The 21172-nt window shown below is 34.4% G+C and overlaps 1 protein-coding gene across 6 annotated transcripts in view; it reads left to right on the forward strand.

Annotated features, from left to right (window-relative positions):
- The window catches only part of LOC121739772 (dachshund homolog 1), a 135339-nt gene that overhangs the window by 37497 nt on the left and 76670 nt on the right, over window positions 1–21172 (forward strand). For 3 of the 6 annotated variants that reach the window (XM_042132330.1, XM_042132331.1, XM_042132332.1), the window contains one exon: window positions 19979–19990. The exons of the other annotated variants lie outside the window; for them this stretch is intronic. In XM_042132330.1, coding sequence (XP_041988264.1) covers window positions 19979–19990 — 12 coding nt within the window. The remainder of the gene's footprint in view (window positions 1–19978; window positions 19991–21172) is intronic. 6 annotated transcript variants of the gene reach the window in all.

Here is a 21172-nt window from a genome sequence, read left to right on the forward strand (position 1 = left end):
AAGGCCAATTTTCTTACAAAAGATTTAATTAGTCTATTAATATTAATTATGTTTCACTTCTAATTTATCAATTTGGCACTTAATCTTTGATCAGTGTCAACACTTTCTCTCGTGATCACGTTCGAGGCGCGATTAACTATCGTGCCAGTCAATGTTAAACGTCCGATGACTGCTGACTCATCCCACACATTTACTAATTATTATTACATGTTAAAAATAGTCACCGTAATTTAATTATAAAATAAAATTATAGTTAATGAAAGGAAGTTTAAATATTATATATTATACAGATTACAGTAATTATAAATAAGTTTATGATAATATTTTGGATTTAGTTCATTCGAAGGGCTCATTTCATTAAAAAACGTTAGACTTCAATACCATTACTGAAAGAGTAATTGAGTAATAATGCAATTAAAATGAAAATATCGGTTTTTGTAATCATCATAATAACGTCGTGATTAAACAAAATATTGCCATTATAACACGCAGATAAATCATCCAAATGTAAATCCATCAAACTAATTTAATTCAAACTGTATCCATTTCTTTTTTGCAAATAAAATGATGAACACATTTATAGTGGTTACAGAGAGGCGAAAGTATTCGCAGTGCAATGAAAAAAAAAACCCCGAGCGCGAGTTTTGATTGATCACCGACTCCGAGCCGTTTTTTGTGTGAAATTAAAAAACGCAAACTCTCCGTTGGATTAAAAAGGAATTTCTGATCGCCAATAAGTAGGGTATTCTTTTCAACCGAAAAACAGTTTGATATCGTCGAGAAGCAAAGTTTACTTTCAAATTTCAATCGACTGAAAATAACGTTGAATTAATCAGAGACGTATTTCCTATAAAACATAAAATGGAAACTTTAGTTGCCAACATAGGAAGTCAAATGGAATCTGAAATGAAATTAATTACAAAACCAAAAGACAAGAGTGTTGGTAATCGAAACAGAACTGAACGCGAACAGTCGAACCGCAGGGCAAACCGCAAACGGGATAATTAAGGCTTCTATAATACATTAACATTGTGCATACTAAATTCACGGGAGACTTAGTTGAAACGTTAACGGGTAGGTTAGGGTGAGACGTAGCACCCGATACCGCGGTACGTAATAGTACTAGTCGTTTCCAGCTTTATGAACGATTAAAATTGCAGAAGCACGTGTATAAAATACTCTTTGCAAAGTAGATTTAAATTTTAACATAAAGCTTTCAGACGAGAACTTAGGGTTGTAGTGTCTGGCATCAGAAATGAATGGATACGACTCGGTCTGAGAATCTGTAGATTATGATTGTAATTACTTGTTTTGATAAGTATTAACATTAAAAATATTATGGTAGTGATAAAAAAAGAAACAGTTTTAAAAATACTTTTATTGATAAAATGAAATAGAATAAAATAAAGCAGTCAGAATAAAACGATATCACTTCTAGAGGTGAAGTGTTCGGGGTGGGAGCCAGCATCCGCGGCGGAGCTCAGGTGTCGACTGCGGTCGATCCATAAGACAATGCTTAATAATTTCATTTCACAATTACGGCGGCCATCTTTGCGAGTCGCAGTTCGAGGCATCGACGCACCCCTCCCCGGCAATTTGCATCGTAACTCGGACCACGTAGAGGCCCTAACTGTTATACCACCACCTCCTTACTCTTGAATATATAATTTTGTTGCTTTTATTAGCGGCAACTTTGCGTGGGAATCGACGATAGCCTTCCGCGACGACCGTTTATTGTGGACGATAACTCCGCTAGATTTATTTTATACTAGCTAGACTGTCCTGCGAGGGTAGGTTCGTTTACGGACGCTTTATACTGCCAATAAAGAGGCGCAGTGCGTGCGGCCATTAAAATATTTGTTGGATTTATTCGACGGTCGTCCTTTTCTTATGTTTATTGAATCGTGCGTTACATTGTTGGCGAAATTAAGTAATAAAACGTCAGCATAAAGCATTTAGAATTTATTTCCTTTTTATGCCCGTTTATGCCTTCACAGAACAATTACGAGTGGAATTACAAAACGGAGTTGATGCACCTGTTCATCTGCGTACTATTTGATATACTAATTACTAATTGGTATAAAATTACTCGGGTACAATTGAATTGTTTTGCTGTCGGTACAAAAACCGCCGCAGTAGGTGCGGTGCATTCGTAAACGTTCCCCCTTTCGGTGTTAATGTAAAAGTTAGCGAGGCCAAGAAGGTTACAAAGTTTTGAAGTTTATTTTAACTCCTTTTAATTAATGTGTTTGTATGTCCCCGCTTAAGATCATTTTACGTAGCTTTCTTGATTTTAGGGGTTGCAAATTATAAATGTTAAATATTATTTGAAAATTAAGTTACCGTTTCCACTTGTAACTTAAAGTCATACGTTTCTCTACACTTAGATAAAGTTGGTTATTACGTATTATAGGTATGTGATAGTATGTAATGGATATAAAACGTCACAATCATTATTCATTTGTTATGTTATAATTAAAATGAAACTTGTATTATTTATATTTTGTGTTTGTTTTTATTTACCTATTTCAGTGAAATCCCATTTTCGATACTAGAGGTTAAATCTCTACTATGAAAACAGGTGTTTTCGTTAATCGCTCACACTGATCAAAGGCATATCAGCGCGGTATGATTCAAACTGACACCGGAAAACACAATATTGATCCCCGGTTCCGAATAAATTGTCTCTCTAATACTAATGGCGATTTTAGGGGAATGCATAATTCCATTTCGTGTTTCCAACTCTTTAGGGGGTCGGAATATCGACATTAATAGAATCTAAAAGCTTTCTTAGGACGTCATTTTGGAATGTATTAGCATGTCTTTCATTGTTTATATTGGGAATTATTTCATTTGTTTTCATTAGCCAACTTAAATGAAAATTTGCGTTATGTGTGATATTTTAGTGTTTTTTTTTTTATAATTTCCCACAGAATAATGAAAGTGCTATTGTTGCTGAACAAATGCCTCCCGTGTTATAGGGGCATCTTATGAATCTCCATCGAGGATATTGACACTTCTGTCTGTCATCGCCTTTGTTCTACCACGTGTTGGGTTACGGACACACAATCGTACACGTGTGCGAGAGCCCTTTCCTTTTTTACTTCTTAGGATGTCTTTGTTTTGTTATCACTTCATTATGCGGCATAGTTACTTAATTAATGTGTAGTCAGTTATTAAATTAATTAATTTAAGTTCGAAAAATGCAACAGAAACAAATGAACGTCAACATCTATTTCGTTACTGATTACAAATCTTGAAAATATTTTTTTTATTTTAAAACTTTATGCTTTTGCATTCGTTACAGACTGCTTCTTCGAAAATCGATTTCTTATTTCTGTTGTAAGTAAATATTAACTGCTTGGGATCTAAATCAATAACTTCAGAGGAAACGATGGCTAATCGCGGCAGATAATCGCATCTCGCGTCGTTCGCGCGTTATAATTAGTACAAATCGTCTTGCCCCAGACGAGAACTGAAGATTTAAGAATATGTAGACATGGAAATTGGCAAAGAGAAGGACTATTATTCATTTCTTCAAAAACGATAGAGTCTGGAAAATAGTAAGGAAATAAAGGTGTAGAAAATGTAGAGTTCACAAAATATTTAAGATTTAATTGCTTTGATTTCAGTAAACATTTTATTCTCAAAATTTGAGTAAGTACTTAATATGATTTTATAGTTTGATAGTACTTTACTGAGTACACTTTATATTATATCGGCTTTAAAGCATGAACATAATAATGCAGAATTTATAGACTTAATGCAGATCTTTAATAGGTTTAAATTGAAAATGTCGTTGTATCTAATATCATGAATATTACGGGGTATGTAATCGAAAATGGTCTGTTGTTTCGATAGTCTACGTCGAACGTCTGTAATCTGCGAGATCCCGTGAGTTAATAGATTCGATAATTCACCGCGTCGCGATTTACATTCTATAACGCCGGTAATAGATGGCACTTGTAACGAATCGCCCCCAACTCAAACACAGTTTTCATCGAACCTGTAAACGAAGTTCAATTTAATTTCTGACTTTATTTACAAGTCTTTGATATTAGTAAAGCGCAAATGAGGAAGAGAGATAATGATTCATATAAAATGTAAAAATTTGTATGAAAATTCGCAGTCTCGTCATTTTGATTATTGATCTTCCCTATGATTCCATCATTACGTTTCTTTTTTTTAATATGTAGCTAATGAGGTATAAAATTATAAAGATATTGCAATACAGCTTTAATTCCGTAATTATACATCATTAAGCACACCCGACTCATTTGCATAATAACTAAGAAAGTGTAAATGCACTTGTCAGGAGCGTTATTTATCTGATCGGAGATTCTGCTACTGGTGTTTACGGCAGTCGACTGTAACTCGACTATTGCACAAAAAATCAATAACGATATTTTAATGAGGCGCGACTAACTTTTTTCACGCACACCTTTTTACCAAAATACGAATTCGAAGGGTCCACCGGCTCACCTAATTACGGCGGATAGTTGTGCCAGAACGAAATACTCGGCCGAACCGTCACTAATTACGTCTCAAAAAATAGCGGAATTGAATCCAAACATATTTTGTCTCCTAACGAATCGTGGCGCGGCGGGCCGCAGTCAAAGCGGCGTGATTCGGCACTTCTGTTCCGATTCCGAATGCTCGCTGCCCATTCGTTCTCCCGGCTACGCCTACCCAATAAATTAGATGCCTAGCGTGGCACGCCGCATAGTTCCGAACTAATGAAATCTCGAAAAGTACTCAACCCATTTTCTTAGCAACTTTTCCGAGAGAGCAGCCGCCTTCAAAGATTTCACCCCGCGAAATAATTCCGCTAATAACACTCACCGCTCTCACGGGTATGTTATGCGACCATAGGAATTTCATTAGATACACACGAGTCTGTTTGTTAAGGCGTTTTCCATTGCTAAAAGTTTCTTGAGGCGGGTATAATTCCTTTGTTTGTTGTCGGGGGGTGGCGCGCCCACCTCGCCCGCCACGTTTTCTAAGTCATCGGGTCCAATTATGCCCCTTTGTAGGTTTTGATATGTAAATTCGCGATTTTATTAAACAAACCATGATGCCATTCGAGGGCAGCGAGCCGGATTAATGGCATCTTCAGATTTGTGTAATCGCTTTCTCTTAAGATAACATCGAGTCGCGGGGGAGGTATTCGCTTTGTGCGCCTGCCTTGGGCCCGTAGGCAAACGACGAGTATATCAGATTCTATCGCTTCTAAAACCTCCCATTATCAGGTTACCTCGTGTGAGCACCTAATTACTAGCAAACACATAAAATCGACTAGACCCGAGATCCATCAAGAACGAAATATGGCCTTAAATATCGTCGCTCATTTGATTATTATTACACAGATTTCGGGGACTGCTATCGCCCTCCAAATTAATCTACCCATAGAAACATAAAACGGACATTACTATCCAAACTACCCATTCGATTTAAGCTTAATTTTTACCCCAGCACTATTAATAATTTACACTGTATCCGGACAACGCTTGCGCCATATTACATCGCATAAATTAATAATGTCGTTCGCTTGTTTAACTGCGAATCAGATGAGTTTTATTGACAATTTGTTGGGAAAGAGCAATTTGCGGGATGGGCACCAGTGTCACCGAGTGGTCACCGAATGGGGGAGCACGTCTATAGGTACGATATTATTGTTTCATCATCATCATTACACATATCTGCATCCCTAATTAATTACACTCGTATAGTGATGACATAGAAATATAACGCAATTTATAATATTATACTACAACTTATCAATGAAATTACCATAAACTCCGTTATCTAGTACTAAATACTGTACAACAAAGCTGTTTAAACTACTAAAAGGTCTTTCTCTAACTCAACGGCTGTAAATAACCTGTAATTGCGTTAATAAGTATATTAATTTACTTCTCCAAAAGCCATATTTTTACAATGAACCTATTGACAATCTAACTTATCATTGGTAAAAGTTATAACTTTTTAAACACAAAGAGGTCCGCTAATTTGACCGAACAAATGCGATGAAAATTTTTTCATAATAATATCATGGTTCAAACTTCAAGATGGTAAAAACCTAGCTCTGTAAAGTAAATAACTTTACAAATTACTAATTTTGTTATTTTAATTCTCAATAACTAATAAACGAGCGAATACAATGCGTTATCGCAACATGGCGCATGGCGTACTGATCACGACTGTACAGCACAACTATCAGTAGAAGCAAATGTTTCCATCGCATTACTGTAACTCAATACTCGCACGAATGTACACAATTGCATTTGGGGCTGCATTGAGCCACCCGCTATTATAGTGCAAACGGGAGCCTCCGTATACATATGCCAATTATATTATTATCGATATGAAGTCACTTTGGTAATAGTTTGTCTTTCATCGTTGTTTCAAAGGACGAAGCTTAAGGCTCTTTTTCATTTACTGAAAACGTAGTTCGCAAACTTTTACACTTTCATTTAGCAATCAGCACTGATTTTTGTAGAATGAAATTTGAAAATACAAGTATTGATCAATAGATGTTACTATACCTATTGACGTGGGAGAGCCATGCTTCGGCACGAATGGGCCGGCTCGACCGGAGAAATACCACGTCCTCACAGAAAACCGGCGTGAAACAGCGCTTGCGCTGTGTTTCGCCGAGTGAGTGACTTTACCGGAGGCCCAATCCCCTACCCTATTCCCTTCCCTACCCTCCCTTATTCCGTTCCCTTTCCATCCCTACCTTCCCCTATTACCTTATTCCCTTTTAAAATGCCGGCAACGCACCTGCAGCTCGTCTGATGCTGCGAGTGTCCATGGGCGACGGAAGTTGCTTTTCATCAGGTGACCCGTTTGCTCGTTTGGCCCCTTATTTCATTAAAAAAAAATACCTTGTTATAAAATAATGTAGAGTATAGAGCTCTATTTTTTTACTTTTTAATTTTCTTTCTGTTCTTATAATTTTTTATAATAATTCTTAGTAAAGCCTTAGGTATGTTAATAGTAAGTAATTGTTTAATGTTCATCTCTATGAATTATTATGAAGTCAATGAAATATACCTCTCAATACGAAGACCTATCAGTAATCACTAATCAGCATGTAGCAGAGTTTTCAAGAACCAATCCGCGCTCACATAAATTTATAATTACGGCAATTATTGTCATATGAAAAACAATGCATTACAAATTATAGAAGATAATTGAATAATAATAGGTAATTGATCAATAAACGAATGAAGTCGAATGTCTCTTATCAGGTTTAAGCAAAAAGCGTTGTCGCCTCGAATTAACACAAGCTTTTGTTATCGTTCAATTTGATTTCGCCGTTGGCTGCTTTATTATTTTAATGAGACTCAATTTTCAGGCATAATTGAATGCACGTCGCGCGGCTTCGATTATTGCATTTGATAGGACACAGGTTGTGGCGCCCGCTGCCCGCTCCCGCCGCCCGCTTCCCGCTCCCACTCCGATTGTTTGAATTTGGAACTTGGCACCAATTTACACCTATTTTAATGCACAGATATTTTAATTATTTTACGGTAGTTTTCGATTAAAATTATTCAAATCGAAATCAGCGAGAACTGAATTTACATCGGTTGATTAAGGTCGATAGATATTTTTGTATTATTCAATTTATTTATCACATTATAGTTCAAAAACGATAAACAAATTACTGTCGAAATAACCCCTGCGTAGGTCGTAGCAGAAACGAGTGCATTATTCATGACTTTATTTGGTGTTTAACAGCCAACTAGTTTCACCTACAGTTGACATAGTGCTAGTTTAATTAAAAGGGGACGATTTGATTTGTCGTTAGTAATAAAATAGGGAAATAGTCGCCGGCAGACACAGGAAAATAATAAAAGATACTGCGTTGTTACAGTTTTTCATGTACTTATAGAAGAGAATTAGAATTCAGTACATTCTTATAAAATGTCAAGTCTAGTTATTTTTCATTACAAACCATCTTTAAGTTTAATCAATACCCATTACCATTAGTCTCAGTGACTTCAGATTAGTCCGATAAATATAAGTTTACTATGTATGATGTCCATTTATTACTTTATACAGAGTGTAACAAACATAAGTGATAGTACTTAAGGGTGTGTATGTGTTCCTTGTAGAGAGTTCACTGTGAAAGTAGCAGCGCTGAAAGACGAAATTTTTTTTTCACTTTTTTATGGGCAAGGACCCGAGCGTCACGAGTTTCCCCATACAAAAGTGAAAAAAAAATTTGGTCTTTCAGCGCTGCTACTTTCACAGTGAACTCTCTACAAGGAACACGTACACACCCTAAAGTATTATCACTTATTTTTGTTACACCCTGTATACTTTTGCAACTTTACCTTACTTAACCCCTTACCCCCAAGGAGGCAATAGGTTGTGTTTCGTACTGTCATCTCCCCTTTCTTATTTCATGCTAAAAGATCCCTTCATTTAAAAAGACGGAGGTGACTAACAGCAGATTATTACGCAAAGAAAATATTGTAAACGCATGTAAACGAGCCGTGGTGTGGTCGTGCGACGTTTAAAGGTTGGTGGGCAGAGCGGGCCCACCGCAGACCGCAGCACGCGACCTAACAACCTACATATTTTATTACAAATCTTCTTACCTCCTCACTCATAATAGTTGAGAGGTTGTCTTGCGACTAACATATTTTGTGATTCCGCACTCAAACTAAACGTGGAACTGTATTGCTCAGACCTCGCTGTTAGTCTGTTTATCAACCTACATGTTATTATTTATTACAAATCTTAGATTACCTTCTAACTCATTAGGTATAGTTGAGAGTTTGTGACTCCGCACTCAAACTAAACGTGGAACTGTATCGCTCAGATTTCGCTGTTAATCTGTTTATCATCTCAAATCATCGTAGCTAAACACTTTATTTTTTTGCTAATTATTACATATTATGTGTTTAATGTTTATATGTAATAATTAGCAAAAATCACTATATTTATTTAAGTCCCCTATACTTATACTAGGGGCGATCAAAAAGTAATGATAAGCGGGTATTTCTAAAGAAGATAAAAATCCAAAAAAAAAGTTTTTCACTTCTTCAGTCACTCACGACTTCCCAGCAAAAAAATTGTATCAATAGGACGTTGTTTCTAGGAGCTACATTCATTTGAATACCAACAGTCGGAGCGACAACACGAAAATGGAGAAAATAGAAGGGAGATGCGTCATCAAGCACCTCTGTTTGAAAAAAAATGTCTACCTATCAAAGAGATAGACGCTGATTTGGTGGAGACACTAGGGGACTCTGCTCCTCCATATTCTACGGTGGCACGGTGGTGCAAAGAGTTTAAGCTGGGTAGAACATCCACAGAAGATGAACATCGCGAGGGACGCCCAATCTCGTCCCTCACTGAGGAAAACATAAAAAAGTCAAAGAAATCTTATTAGCAGGCCGAAGAGTAACCGTCAGACATTTAGCTGAGGACACATATGGCAGCATCCAAATCATTTCGACCACCAAAATGAATATGAAAAAGGTCTCCGCGCATTGGGTACCACGAATGTTAACGGACGCACAAGCGCAAAAAGAACAAAGCCGAAGTTGCGATGGCTGCCATTCGAGAAGCAGGCTTCGAACTGGTCGAGCACTCGCCCTATTCTCCAGATTTAGCTCCCAGCGACTTTAATTTGTTTCCTCGGCTCAAAGAACACCTCAGGGACAAGAAATTTGAGGATGATAGCCAGGTGATGGCTGCTGTAGAGGCATTTTGAGAGAGCTCTGATAAAGATTTTTTTAAAGGGTATCTTAGGTTTAGAGAAGCGTTGGTCTAAATGTATCGACTTGTTAGGAGACCACGCAGAAAAATAAATAAAATTTAAACTAGAATCGTTACTTTATTATACTCATTATCATTACTTTTTGATCGCCCCTCTACTGATATCTAAAATGTTTTTGCCCCTTGGAGGCGAGTCTGACCTGACTTGATTGGTTTTTGTTTAAATACTCACTCTCTAGACTACTCTAGAGTCTAGAGCATTAATTTATACAACTTTTTTTTTTAATGAAATAAGGGGCAAACGAGCAAACGGGTCACCTGATGGAAAGCAACTTCCGTCGCCCATGGACACTCGGAGCATCAGAAGAGCTGCAGGTGCGTTGCCGGCCTTTTAAGAGGGAATGGGGTAATAGGGAAGGGTAGGGAAGGGAATAGGGGAGGGTAGGAAAGGGAATAGGGTAGGGGATCGGGCCTCCGGTAAACTCGGCGAAACACAGCGCAAGCACTGTTTCACGCCGGTTTTCTGTGAGAACGTGGTATTTCTTCGGTCGAACCGGCCCATTCGTGCCGAAGCATGGCTCTCCCACGTATACTTTTTGTACAACTTTTTAAAAATAACATAAAAAATGAACTCCCTTATGATAAAAATTGTTAATTTGAAACATTTTTAATGCGACGCTAATTCAGTCTTAAGTAGGTACTCCTACACACAATTTTAATCGACGTTTAATCGGTGATGTATTGAAGGCTTGAAAATAGAAATTCCAGTGCTTTGGGCTATTATGGTCGGCCAGGAACCGTTACGGGGGAAGTGTATAAGTGAGAGAGTGTTAGTTTTGACGTCTCTCGCGTGACCAGTCAACCTAATGCGTTTTTTTGCTTTTGTTCAATTTCGAGTAATTGATTGTGTCTATTAACTTGTTTCTTCGAGTGACGTCTCTTAATATTATGGATGGCGCCTATTTTGGGCTCGATACCACCGACCGTTATTAGTGGTTAAGAACTAACAACTTTAATAAAAAATACATTCAAGAGTTTTTTACCAAATACACAAGTTATAAATCATCTAAATGAAATCATCCAGATAAGACTATTTAAGATAAAAACACATTTAATCTAAACATTAGTTTGATTCTATATTTGCGTAAGATAAGCGGGTGCGTTGAGAACGGAAGTTGGTAACTCCTGTCATGTCAACTGACTATACAAATAAAACGTACCTTTGAGACTTACGACACTTTGCCTCCTAATATTTATTGTTTCTTCCTTAATTGAGTCATAACTGTAACTCAATTCTCTGTTCTGGTTATTTTAAAAAGTAGTATTAAAATATCCTAATTAGATTAAGGACGCAGTTGTGGAATACGTAATAGGCCCGGATGTAGAGTACAATAGAATTATTCCCACATGCCTCAGATAAAACAAAACAAGGCTTAAACATATTCTAAACGCTAAAATAACAAACCGATTACTTCACAAACCGTGCTATACGCCGCCGCGAGTCACAGGCGCGAGCGGCGAGACTCGAGAGGTACTCGGCGCGGTCGTAGCGGCGTGCTACGCGCTACGGCAGACAAATTACTTGAATATAAAACTTATAACGCATGACTATCAGTTTGATTGATGAAATTTTATATGTACAACTATTCAAATTAATCAAATCAGTACATGTTTTGCTACTCAATTTTTTTGTAATGGCTTTAGATACAAGGATTAAAAAATTAATAAACATAAATATTTTCAAAAAGAAAAGTGATAATCATAATGTAAATACTAGAAATAAGAACAAGTTAGCAATACCAATGTTCAGACTAGCCAAAGTAAGCAAATCCTTTAAAGGCCAATGTATACGGCTATACAATAAAATCCCTGAAAATGTTCAAAATCTACCCTTAAACAAATTTAAAAAAGCAGTTAAAGAACATTTGTGTGCTAAAGCATATTATAAAGTCAATGATTTCATAGAGGACACCTTGGGAATAGGGTGGCTTCATGCAGGTTACTTTTCTTTTATTTTTGTTACATAGCTGTAAGCCACAACATTGTAATTTTCCTTTTTTTTAGTAAAAGATGGCGCCGTGCGAGTTTCTTACGCCGGTTCATCTCGGCGGGGTAGTTCCCAAACCGGTGGTAGACAACGTAGTTTCTTCGTTCGACTTTCAAAAAGTGTATCATGATACCCATTTTGAATAAAAAGATATTTTATTTTATTATTTATTATTTTATTTATAATAGAGTAGTAAAATAAGCCTTGTTGAGTAATTAATGTTGGCATGCATATGTAGAAACAGAGAAGAATTCATCAATAATGTAACTGGTTGTGTTTAAGCTACACCACATCATTTCAAAAATAAATCAAATCTTACAACCACTCTCCTAGTTAGATATTAGTTATTATGAAATTTGCGACTAACATAATATAAGAAGATTAAGATGTATTTAGAAAAAGCAAATTTATTTTACATAAAAGGAGCCGAATCATTAATTAGCAATAAAAATTTGTCGGTATTTACTCTTGAATTAAATCATAAAATTACGTATTTAGGGCAACTAAAATTATATAGATATATAATAGATATAGTAGAATGAAGAAAGAACCTAAGAAGTAGACCTTAGCTAGTGCTAGTGCAGTTTGCACTAGTTAACAATCTTAGCGACGACTGCCGCCAAAACCTTACAAACCGGTAATTAACTTGAAGTTAGTGACTTGGGCCGAGGTATGACGATAGTTCGGGTATTCTCACTCAGCGATCCAATATTTAATAGTTTTATGATGTATTATCAAAACAAATCTCAACTAGTTACTGTGAGTACGTTTCGACTGCGATTGTTACTCGCCCAACCGTCTTGATACTTTGACAGCTACATTTAAAAATTATATTTACTTGCAATTTTGGTTAGTGATGTCTTCCGCTTTAAGACAGTGTTTAATGAAAACACTTTATTTCATATGAAAAAAAAAAACTGTTTCAACACAATAAAACAACTTAGCACAAGATCGCCTCAGCACTTTTTTTGTATGCAAGTCTATTTTTTGTGTTATTTTGCAAAGCCTCGAAACGGGATAAATATTCAACTATACTTCTCGCTATAGTTAAAGTATACTAATGGCCTATAATAATATAAGTCATCAAGTACAATTTAAATGCACTAAATTAAAGTCCGCGTGATAAAAAGCATTTACTTTTTATGCGGAATAATATAATAAATGTAATTATGTTTCATCATGTTGCCCTCGGGAAGTGCAGCATATTTTTAACGAATCATTAAGCATTCTACTATAATTGGTAAAGATCAAATGATAAAAGCGATGTTTTAAGAGTTATAACTTACAATTTTTATGTACAAATTGAACAATCTTATTATACGTAGCTCATTATTATCATCTGCTCTAGAACATTTATGAGGAATTCATTCAGAATACTTATTTGAAGCGTGCACTTGTAGTATGTAAAATTAAGCAAGTATCAAAACTACTCGGCCATAGTTTAATACCTTCATACAGAAGCGGTAGATACAAAAGGACTTAAGATGTTTTTTCTTCATATTTTATTATGAACTTCTGTTCAACATCCAGATGTTTGAGACTGATCAAACAAAAGATTTTTCAGACGCACATCAGACTATCTATTACTATAGATTTATGAATAACTTCTGTTTCACATTATTTTAATAAGAGCTATGTTTATCTTTAGTATAGTCATGGGCACGATATAATTCACACGAATTACTAATTATAATATTTGAATGAAAATTTCACGGCTTAAGTAAACAAAATGTGAAGGTTTGTAAGCTTTACCTTAGAACTTATTTATTGGACACATCAATGATATTTCAATAACAATATACATTATTTCATTATACAGTTTTTCATTGCGCGTATTCTCCGTAGCTATACATTGTAGTTCTCTTGTCTGTCTATTTCACCTTTAGTTGTAGGCGAGAAGTAAATTACCATCGGAGCATAAATATAATCATCCATTTGTGTATAATTATGTTCCCGCCATCACTATGTAACATAGAGTACGCTATATTACTTCTAAGCTAATAATATATGCCTTGAGAACAATCTAGATTATATGCTATGATTCTATTATGTCCTACTTTTATCATACACGACATAAAAATATCAACGACTAAATGACGCCAGGATCTCCGTTGTGGCAAAACTAGTTTATCGCGTGGGGACCGTACATTTTTCGGGAGTATGTCCTTTCCTGGGACTCAAAGTATTTCCATACCAAATTTCAGCAAAATCGGCTCAGTGGTTTAGGCGTGAAAAGGTTAAAGTCAGTCACACACTTTCGAATCTATACATCTTCTATACAATATCTATACATATAAATAAAATTAGAGTGTCTGTTTGTAATATTAAAATAACCGTTTTTACTACATGTAACATGCATATGAATATTTAGACAGTACTTACACCAAAATAACAATTTTTAGAATTTTTGTCTGTCTGTATGTCTGTCTGTTTGTTCCGGCTAATCTCCGAAATGGCTGGATCGATTTTGACGGTACTTTTATTGGCAGATAGCTGATGTAATAAGGAGTAACTTAGGCTACTTTTTAACCGACTTCCAAAAAGGAGGACATATTTTTATTTTTTTATATTTTACCTATGTATTTTACATTTTGTTGACGCGGACGAAGTTGCGGGTAACAGCTAGTTTATAATAATATTAGTATTGATAAAGGTATCATATATTCTTGTAGATTGTTTACCTCTTATAATCGGGATACACAGGGCCCTTTCCTAGTTAGTCCTTACTGGAAAGCCGATGCGATGGACAGTCGTAGTCGCTCATGGGCAATAGATGAATATGCCGCTCTACACACGACCGTTATCTCTTGTGGATTCATCTCTATGGTAAAACATAATATTTATAACCAATTTAATTTATGCCACCACACCACACAGTCAATCCTCATTTATTCTTTCGACGAGCCTTTTTAAAAAGTCATCAAAAATCACATTTTAGGCCTTCTTATCTTTACATTTAGGATACCTTGAGATTCGAAATTTGTGTCGTGTGTGTACGTCTCCACCTATTCTGAATTTATATTTTACCGTGATGTGTATAACAACGTTGTTTTTCATTTTTTTTGTCAGATAATTAACTACATTTGTTTTAGAAAAACTTGTTATAAAAATGTAACTAAAAATACTTGTTAAATATGTAACTAAAAATACTTGTTTATAAATATTATCCAGATACCCATATCTTTAAACGAGCAATTCCTGTATTATATAATATATATAATACAGGAATTGCTCGTATCTCAAAATGGAATCTCAAAATTGGCTCCAACGATTTTCATGAAATTTAGTATATAGGGGGTTTCGGGGGCGATAAATCGATCTAGCTAGGAATCATTCTCAGAAAATGTCTTTTTATTCGTGTTTTAATCGATAATCGATAAACTGAAAAATATGACTCTTCCTGACATCTATTGGCGAATAATAATACTATTATGTGAGCAACTAATTGTTTTAACGACCAGCAGATGGCGTTATTAAGTAACACGAAGTCAATGAGTGTTTGTAATACCGAGCTAAGCTCGGTCATCCAGGTACTTTATATTAGAACAAACAATAATAAAACTTTTAATAAGAATAAATTCCGCTTGAAAACTGAATAAAAAAAAAAGATTTTTAAATCTCATAAGTAGCTATGTTAAAAATCCATTAAAATATGTTTGTTAAGTTACATTTTAAAGAATAATTTGAATGGCAGCTTCGTTGTTTAGTCAGTTAGATTAGCCTAAGCCATAAAGTTAGAGAAAAAGATTAATTGTTTGTAAATCCCTTAAAAATTAAAATATAAAAATAAAGCAATTTTAAGGTTTAGTGATGTCAATAAAAACATTAGCAGATTGATAACCCTACTGAAAAGTCTGACGAAATTTCACTCTTCTTGGTTGAAATTCAGATCTGTTGCCGAGCTCAGTAGGGCTGGCAAAAGCTTAAGTATTCAATGAAGAACTCAAACTAGAGAATCAAATTCTTATGAACTATTGTATTATGAAACTTGTGTAACCTTTTAATCAAGTTTTATCCTGTCAAACCTTGATTAAAATTTTCCCAGAGGCCATCTGTTGCATTTGTTTAGATTTTCATTCCCAGTTTCCTTCCTACTTTCAGCGACTGATGTTTTACTAATAACCTGTTTAACAAATTATAACGTTTATTTTTGTTCCACACTAAACTATCACACGTCCGGGAGACTATTCTGTTTCAAATCTTTATGTGTTTATTTTTATTGATTATGTTTTTGCTCGATATTAAAACAGAATTGTTTAGTTTTCATACGAAAACAATCAGCCACTGAAAATTGGACGTAGTCCATTCCAGCTTATTAATAAATGTAAACAATACTCGTCTCGTTTCTCGTTTCATGATCGTTTTATTCGAGAGAAAAGGTAAAAAGAAAATTATGTTCTAAGTGTCTCCTTACCACAGTTGTTTAAGAAAATTAATTCAAAATAGAGCCGCTAAATGACTCAACACTATTGCTTAAAGATTAAAATAAATTAATTTAGAAATAAGAGCAATTTGTAGGCAGGTAGTTTTTCGTTTTTTGGCTCCGACGGTCGGTAGCGGCAGAACGGTAGCAAACGGCGTTATTGTTGTTGATGAGCCGTGCCTTACACAATGAAAACGATTTAAACACAGAAAAGACAAAATAGTATTGCAATCTATCGGATAGTTCTACTAAAGATGCGTTTTCAATTATAAAAGTTTAAAAAACCATGGCGCCAACATCCGGCTCTATTGATTTGCAGAATGACTCTTTAACTTTTTTTTGTAGTCGGGCAGGAGCTAAGAATATTAGTTTGTGTAAGTGTTTCCACACCTAATAAATCCGATAATTAAAAACTTAGTTGCGCACCCATTCTGTTGTGTTATTACAATAATATCAGGAAAACACTATAATTATTAATTACTATATTTTCTCTACAATTAGGTTTGTAATAGTTTGTTGGTATCGTGCTACAATAACAATTTTAGTAAGTAAAAAGTATTTTCTTGCAGCAAAGCCTTATTCGTACAACGATGAAACTTACAATAGTGTAGTCTTGCTTTTAAATTATGAACTCGTAGGTATATTATACGAAATACACGCAAGATTATTTAGTTCGTAACTCCTAAACGATAACCCCGTTAAATTACTTTATATTTCATTCAAATGGGGTTTATAAGGGTGGCGGTCAGTCGGGAACAAATTGTATAATTTTAAACAACAAAGCAGTCCACCAGTGTTCAATGTTTGAATGGCTGTGTCTGAACCAGAAGCCGTCAATGAACAAAACGCGCCAAACGCAGACCGACAATCAAAAATGGAAAATTCGATCGCATTTCACAATATACTTCTTCATATAATATTTTAAGTAAACACAAAAATACATAATATTAAATGTCGCTATAGCACTTAATTCTTGAATAAGTACCTTTGATCAGTAATAAGAAATGAGATAAAATAAAATTGAAGAAAAGTACACATAATATATCTTTTATGATATCAAAGTTCTTATAAAAGCTCTTTGTACGCATGAAAGTCATTTCTAAAATTCATAAAAATGAGCTAGAAATGACATAAAACGACAATACAGAGAGCTATTACAAGTCGGACAATGGATCTGCGACAAAGGGAAATTGTAAGAAGGCTCTCCAGCCAGAGAGATAAAGTTACACAGGAGATATTATAAAATCATAAACGACTAATAGGTAATGTTTAAGAATAAAACTTTTCTTAATGAATACTCTTGTAACTTTTTTTCATTTAAAAGAAAGAAAGGTTTTTGTTCATATTATTTATATATATAATGTACATGCAGTACGTGATTTTTTTTAAATATGTGTTGAAAATATTTGTTTGTTTTAGAATCAGTTATAATCCAATACTATATTTTAAATACTGTAGGTACAGCTTATTTGCAATGAATTACCAGAGATAAGAGGATTGCAAATTAACTTCTCATTCTTACAGGAAAATATTAAACTGAAGAAGCCAATAGAATTTAATTTTAAACGATTGTAACAACACAGATTTCCGAGTCTTTCTGACGATGACGTCTCTTTCTTAGCAGTCGTCGAGTTTCCTTTGTAATTAAATATTGAAATTAAGAAATGAACAGCCGCTAATTACAAGAGCTTGTCCCTTGAGGGCTGATTAAGTTGCCCCAGCAGTGGTAGAAAGGGATGCCCGGGACCGATCCTTTTACAGTATTATATTTGAAATTCTTACGACTCCAATTTAATCACTCCGGCTATGTTTGTTATGTCACTTGGAATGATAATTGACACAAAAATTTTTAAACAATTACCTATTACTAATTTGAAATTCATCTTCAATAAAAAGTTTTGATAACTATTACGAAATTGTTGTGTATTATATGATCTAGGGAAAAGTTTATAAATAACATTTTGTAAAGGGAATCACTAAAAAGTTAAGGGACTTTACCTTAGGCTTCTTGATACTAGTCTGAGGTTAAAGAAGCCGCCTTATTTGAAATAAGGTTATGGAAACGAAAACGTTATAATTTACTCAAGATCAACGATCCACAAAAATTAAAATGTAACGAAATAGGTACCCCTCAAAGACCGCGTCAACTTATTTCCATTTGGATGAATTTACATTTTTGAGCTTTTCACATCCGCGTTGTAAATCAAAGTAATTACTTTTTATCCTTGTCTTATTTCTACGTTTTTTTACTCGGAAAATACAAGATAGTCGATCTATGACCACACTAATCATAGTATGAACATAAATTTCGTGGTTGGACATTTCAATTATCTGAATCATGTGGCGTGCGGTGGAGTTCGTGCCAACACCATGGTGATAAAATAAAAAATATTATCAAAATGAAAAAGTAAAAATACAAAAAATGAATTTAATTTATGTCAATACGACTATTAGTAAACCTATATACATAACCATAATATTTTACTTACGTTTTGTGTAATATATTTTATTACTAAATCCTGGTAAGACGTACTCAAAGTTCGTAAACGTATACAAAAACAGTTGGTAGGTATCTATCAAATGATTACAATCCAAAATAAAACAACCACATCTTATGCGGCCGATGAAGATGTAATAAGATGAACTAGAGATCGCCCAATGGTCGAAATTCGACCTTACTTGCAACGACATTAGGACTACTACCTATATTTTGTAAAAAATATTGACTTCATCATAGTTTTTTTCAATTCTTGTCTCTGGGACTCAGCTGATCTCAGACTGGCCGTTTAAGCATTGTCTAATAGCATCTAAAATTAAATAAAAAAAACAATAATCCATTTTCAATTTGTCAACTTGTTGTCAACAGACTTCAACCATAAATAAAAGAGTATAATTCGTATGTGTCACTTTCCTAGTAGTAGTGTTACAAAGTTACAAAAGTACGGTAAAAAAAGGGTTACAAAGTTTTTCTCTCACGTATTAATATATAGATTTGAATACGTTTGGAATGTCTTTATTAACTGTCATCGAATCAAAAGAGCTGCTGTTACCCCATCAGAAAACATAATTACTTCTGTAAATAAAATGCCTCGAGAAATTGAAACGTACCTGCTACCTGAGTGTAGCGAGTAGTGACTTGCTCCTATTGTGATGATACAGCGGTAGATTACATTTCGTCTTAGATATAAAGTGATAGAGCTTACTGGTATTTCTTATTTTTATTTGCATCGTACAGATTGGTATAATATTGAGTTTTAATATCCAAAGTCAATTTATATAAAACAGATATATAAAAATAAAAAATATTAAACTCAACAAGAGCCTCATTAGCTGAGTTAAGATAAAAATCATATTTTTTACAATTGCTTAAAAGCAAAGCATAAAAAAATCCTGCAAAAATAATTAATCCGTAATGTTTTGGGGAATGCAGATGTTACGTTGTTCCGTTGCTCTGTCGGACCTCACCCCAGAGACAGGTAACATTAAGAAAGCATCCGAACATGAAATAATTGTAAAGCGAAATTACACTCGCAAAAACTTTCCCACCCCAAGTATTTTTTACTTAATTTTTATTTTTACGACACACTTAAACGTGGCTTTGCTTTCACTTTTTATTGTTATTGTGCCCTCTAATTTTTGGCTACAATTTTTCTAAATATTTTATTAAGACATTGGTTTTAATATCTTCGTCGGAATTCCCGACTTATGTTTGCATATTTAAGGTGCTCAGTGAGATTGAACATTCAATAACAGTGAATTCTCTTCTTCTTCAGGTACTTCTCAAGGTGAATAGGTGTTATGACCTAATCAAGGAAAGATTCACGCCTCAACAGGAACTCGTTTTGAAAATAGAACAAGGCTTTTTTTATAACCGAAATCATTTATCATGTTTGTACTGAACCAAAGACAAACTGCTACTGCGCTTGAGTTTGCTAGAGATAAGATTACACCAGTTTGTTTTACGTTGCCTACTGATTCAGAATTTTTAAGACAGAGCTTCATTGTTGAATTTGTTGAACATTAATTATTATTTTGTTGATAATTCATATCAAAACTAATCATTATAATATTCTGGAAAAATAACTATAATTATTGAATGACGTCTAATTGATTATTTTGATTGTTCCATTTTTTTTTCAATAAATTAGAAAAACAAGTTTTTATACTCTTCTACAACAAATCACAAAACTTTTTACGTTTTAAATTTTTATCTTTTCATCTTCGTACGTGAGATCTTTTGCTGATACAAATAATTCGAAGGAACTAATCTTTTCACTCGATTCCCTCTAAAACAAACAAACTCTTTCAGTGGAGTAACTTAAAGAAATAAACATTCTCATAATATTGTAAGTGTAAATGCTCCCTAAATAATAAACTATCACTATTAACTTTCAATAGGCTGTCAGCGAGTTGTATTCCTGACTTTTTTAGATAGAGGATGTTTACACGACGCGACTGGTATGATTTAGTGTCCATAATTGGTAGAGTGTGAACGTCCACCGAACCTAAAATAGCAACTACAATAACAAAGTCAAAATTCTATTCTTAACGATGGGATCTTTATCATTTATTAGTTTATCCGTTCATATCGTCACTGTTTAAACTGTGTATTTTAAACGGTGTTCTTGTAGCGCCATTTGTAAGTTTACATTGCTTTTAAATGAATGATTATTAATTACTATGGTCTGTTTTCCTGTTACATACTATTATGTAATTTAAATAAAGTATTAACATAGCATCAATGTTTTTTATAATAGCTTATTTTTAATACAATTTTGATAAGTAGCTTTACATTCAGGTGGTTTAATTACACTTTCTTCTAAAACATTATTTTAAATGTTTAGTTCCTAGTAACTTTTAGTATTCACATGCTTTGAGAACATTGTAGTGGAGGTCTCAGCTACTTATCAATTTATTGATTTCATCAGATCAGACAGATATTTCTGTTTCAATACTGGCACTTACGA

This window comes from Aricia agestis, chromosome 2 (assembly GCF_905147365.1).
Source record: "Aricia agestis chromosome 2, ilAriAges1.1, whole genome shotgun sequence".
Taxonomy (NCBI): domain Eukaryota; kingdom Metazoa; phylum Arthropoda; class Insecta; order Lepidoptera; family Lycaenidae; genus Aricia; species Aricia agestis.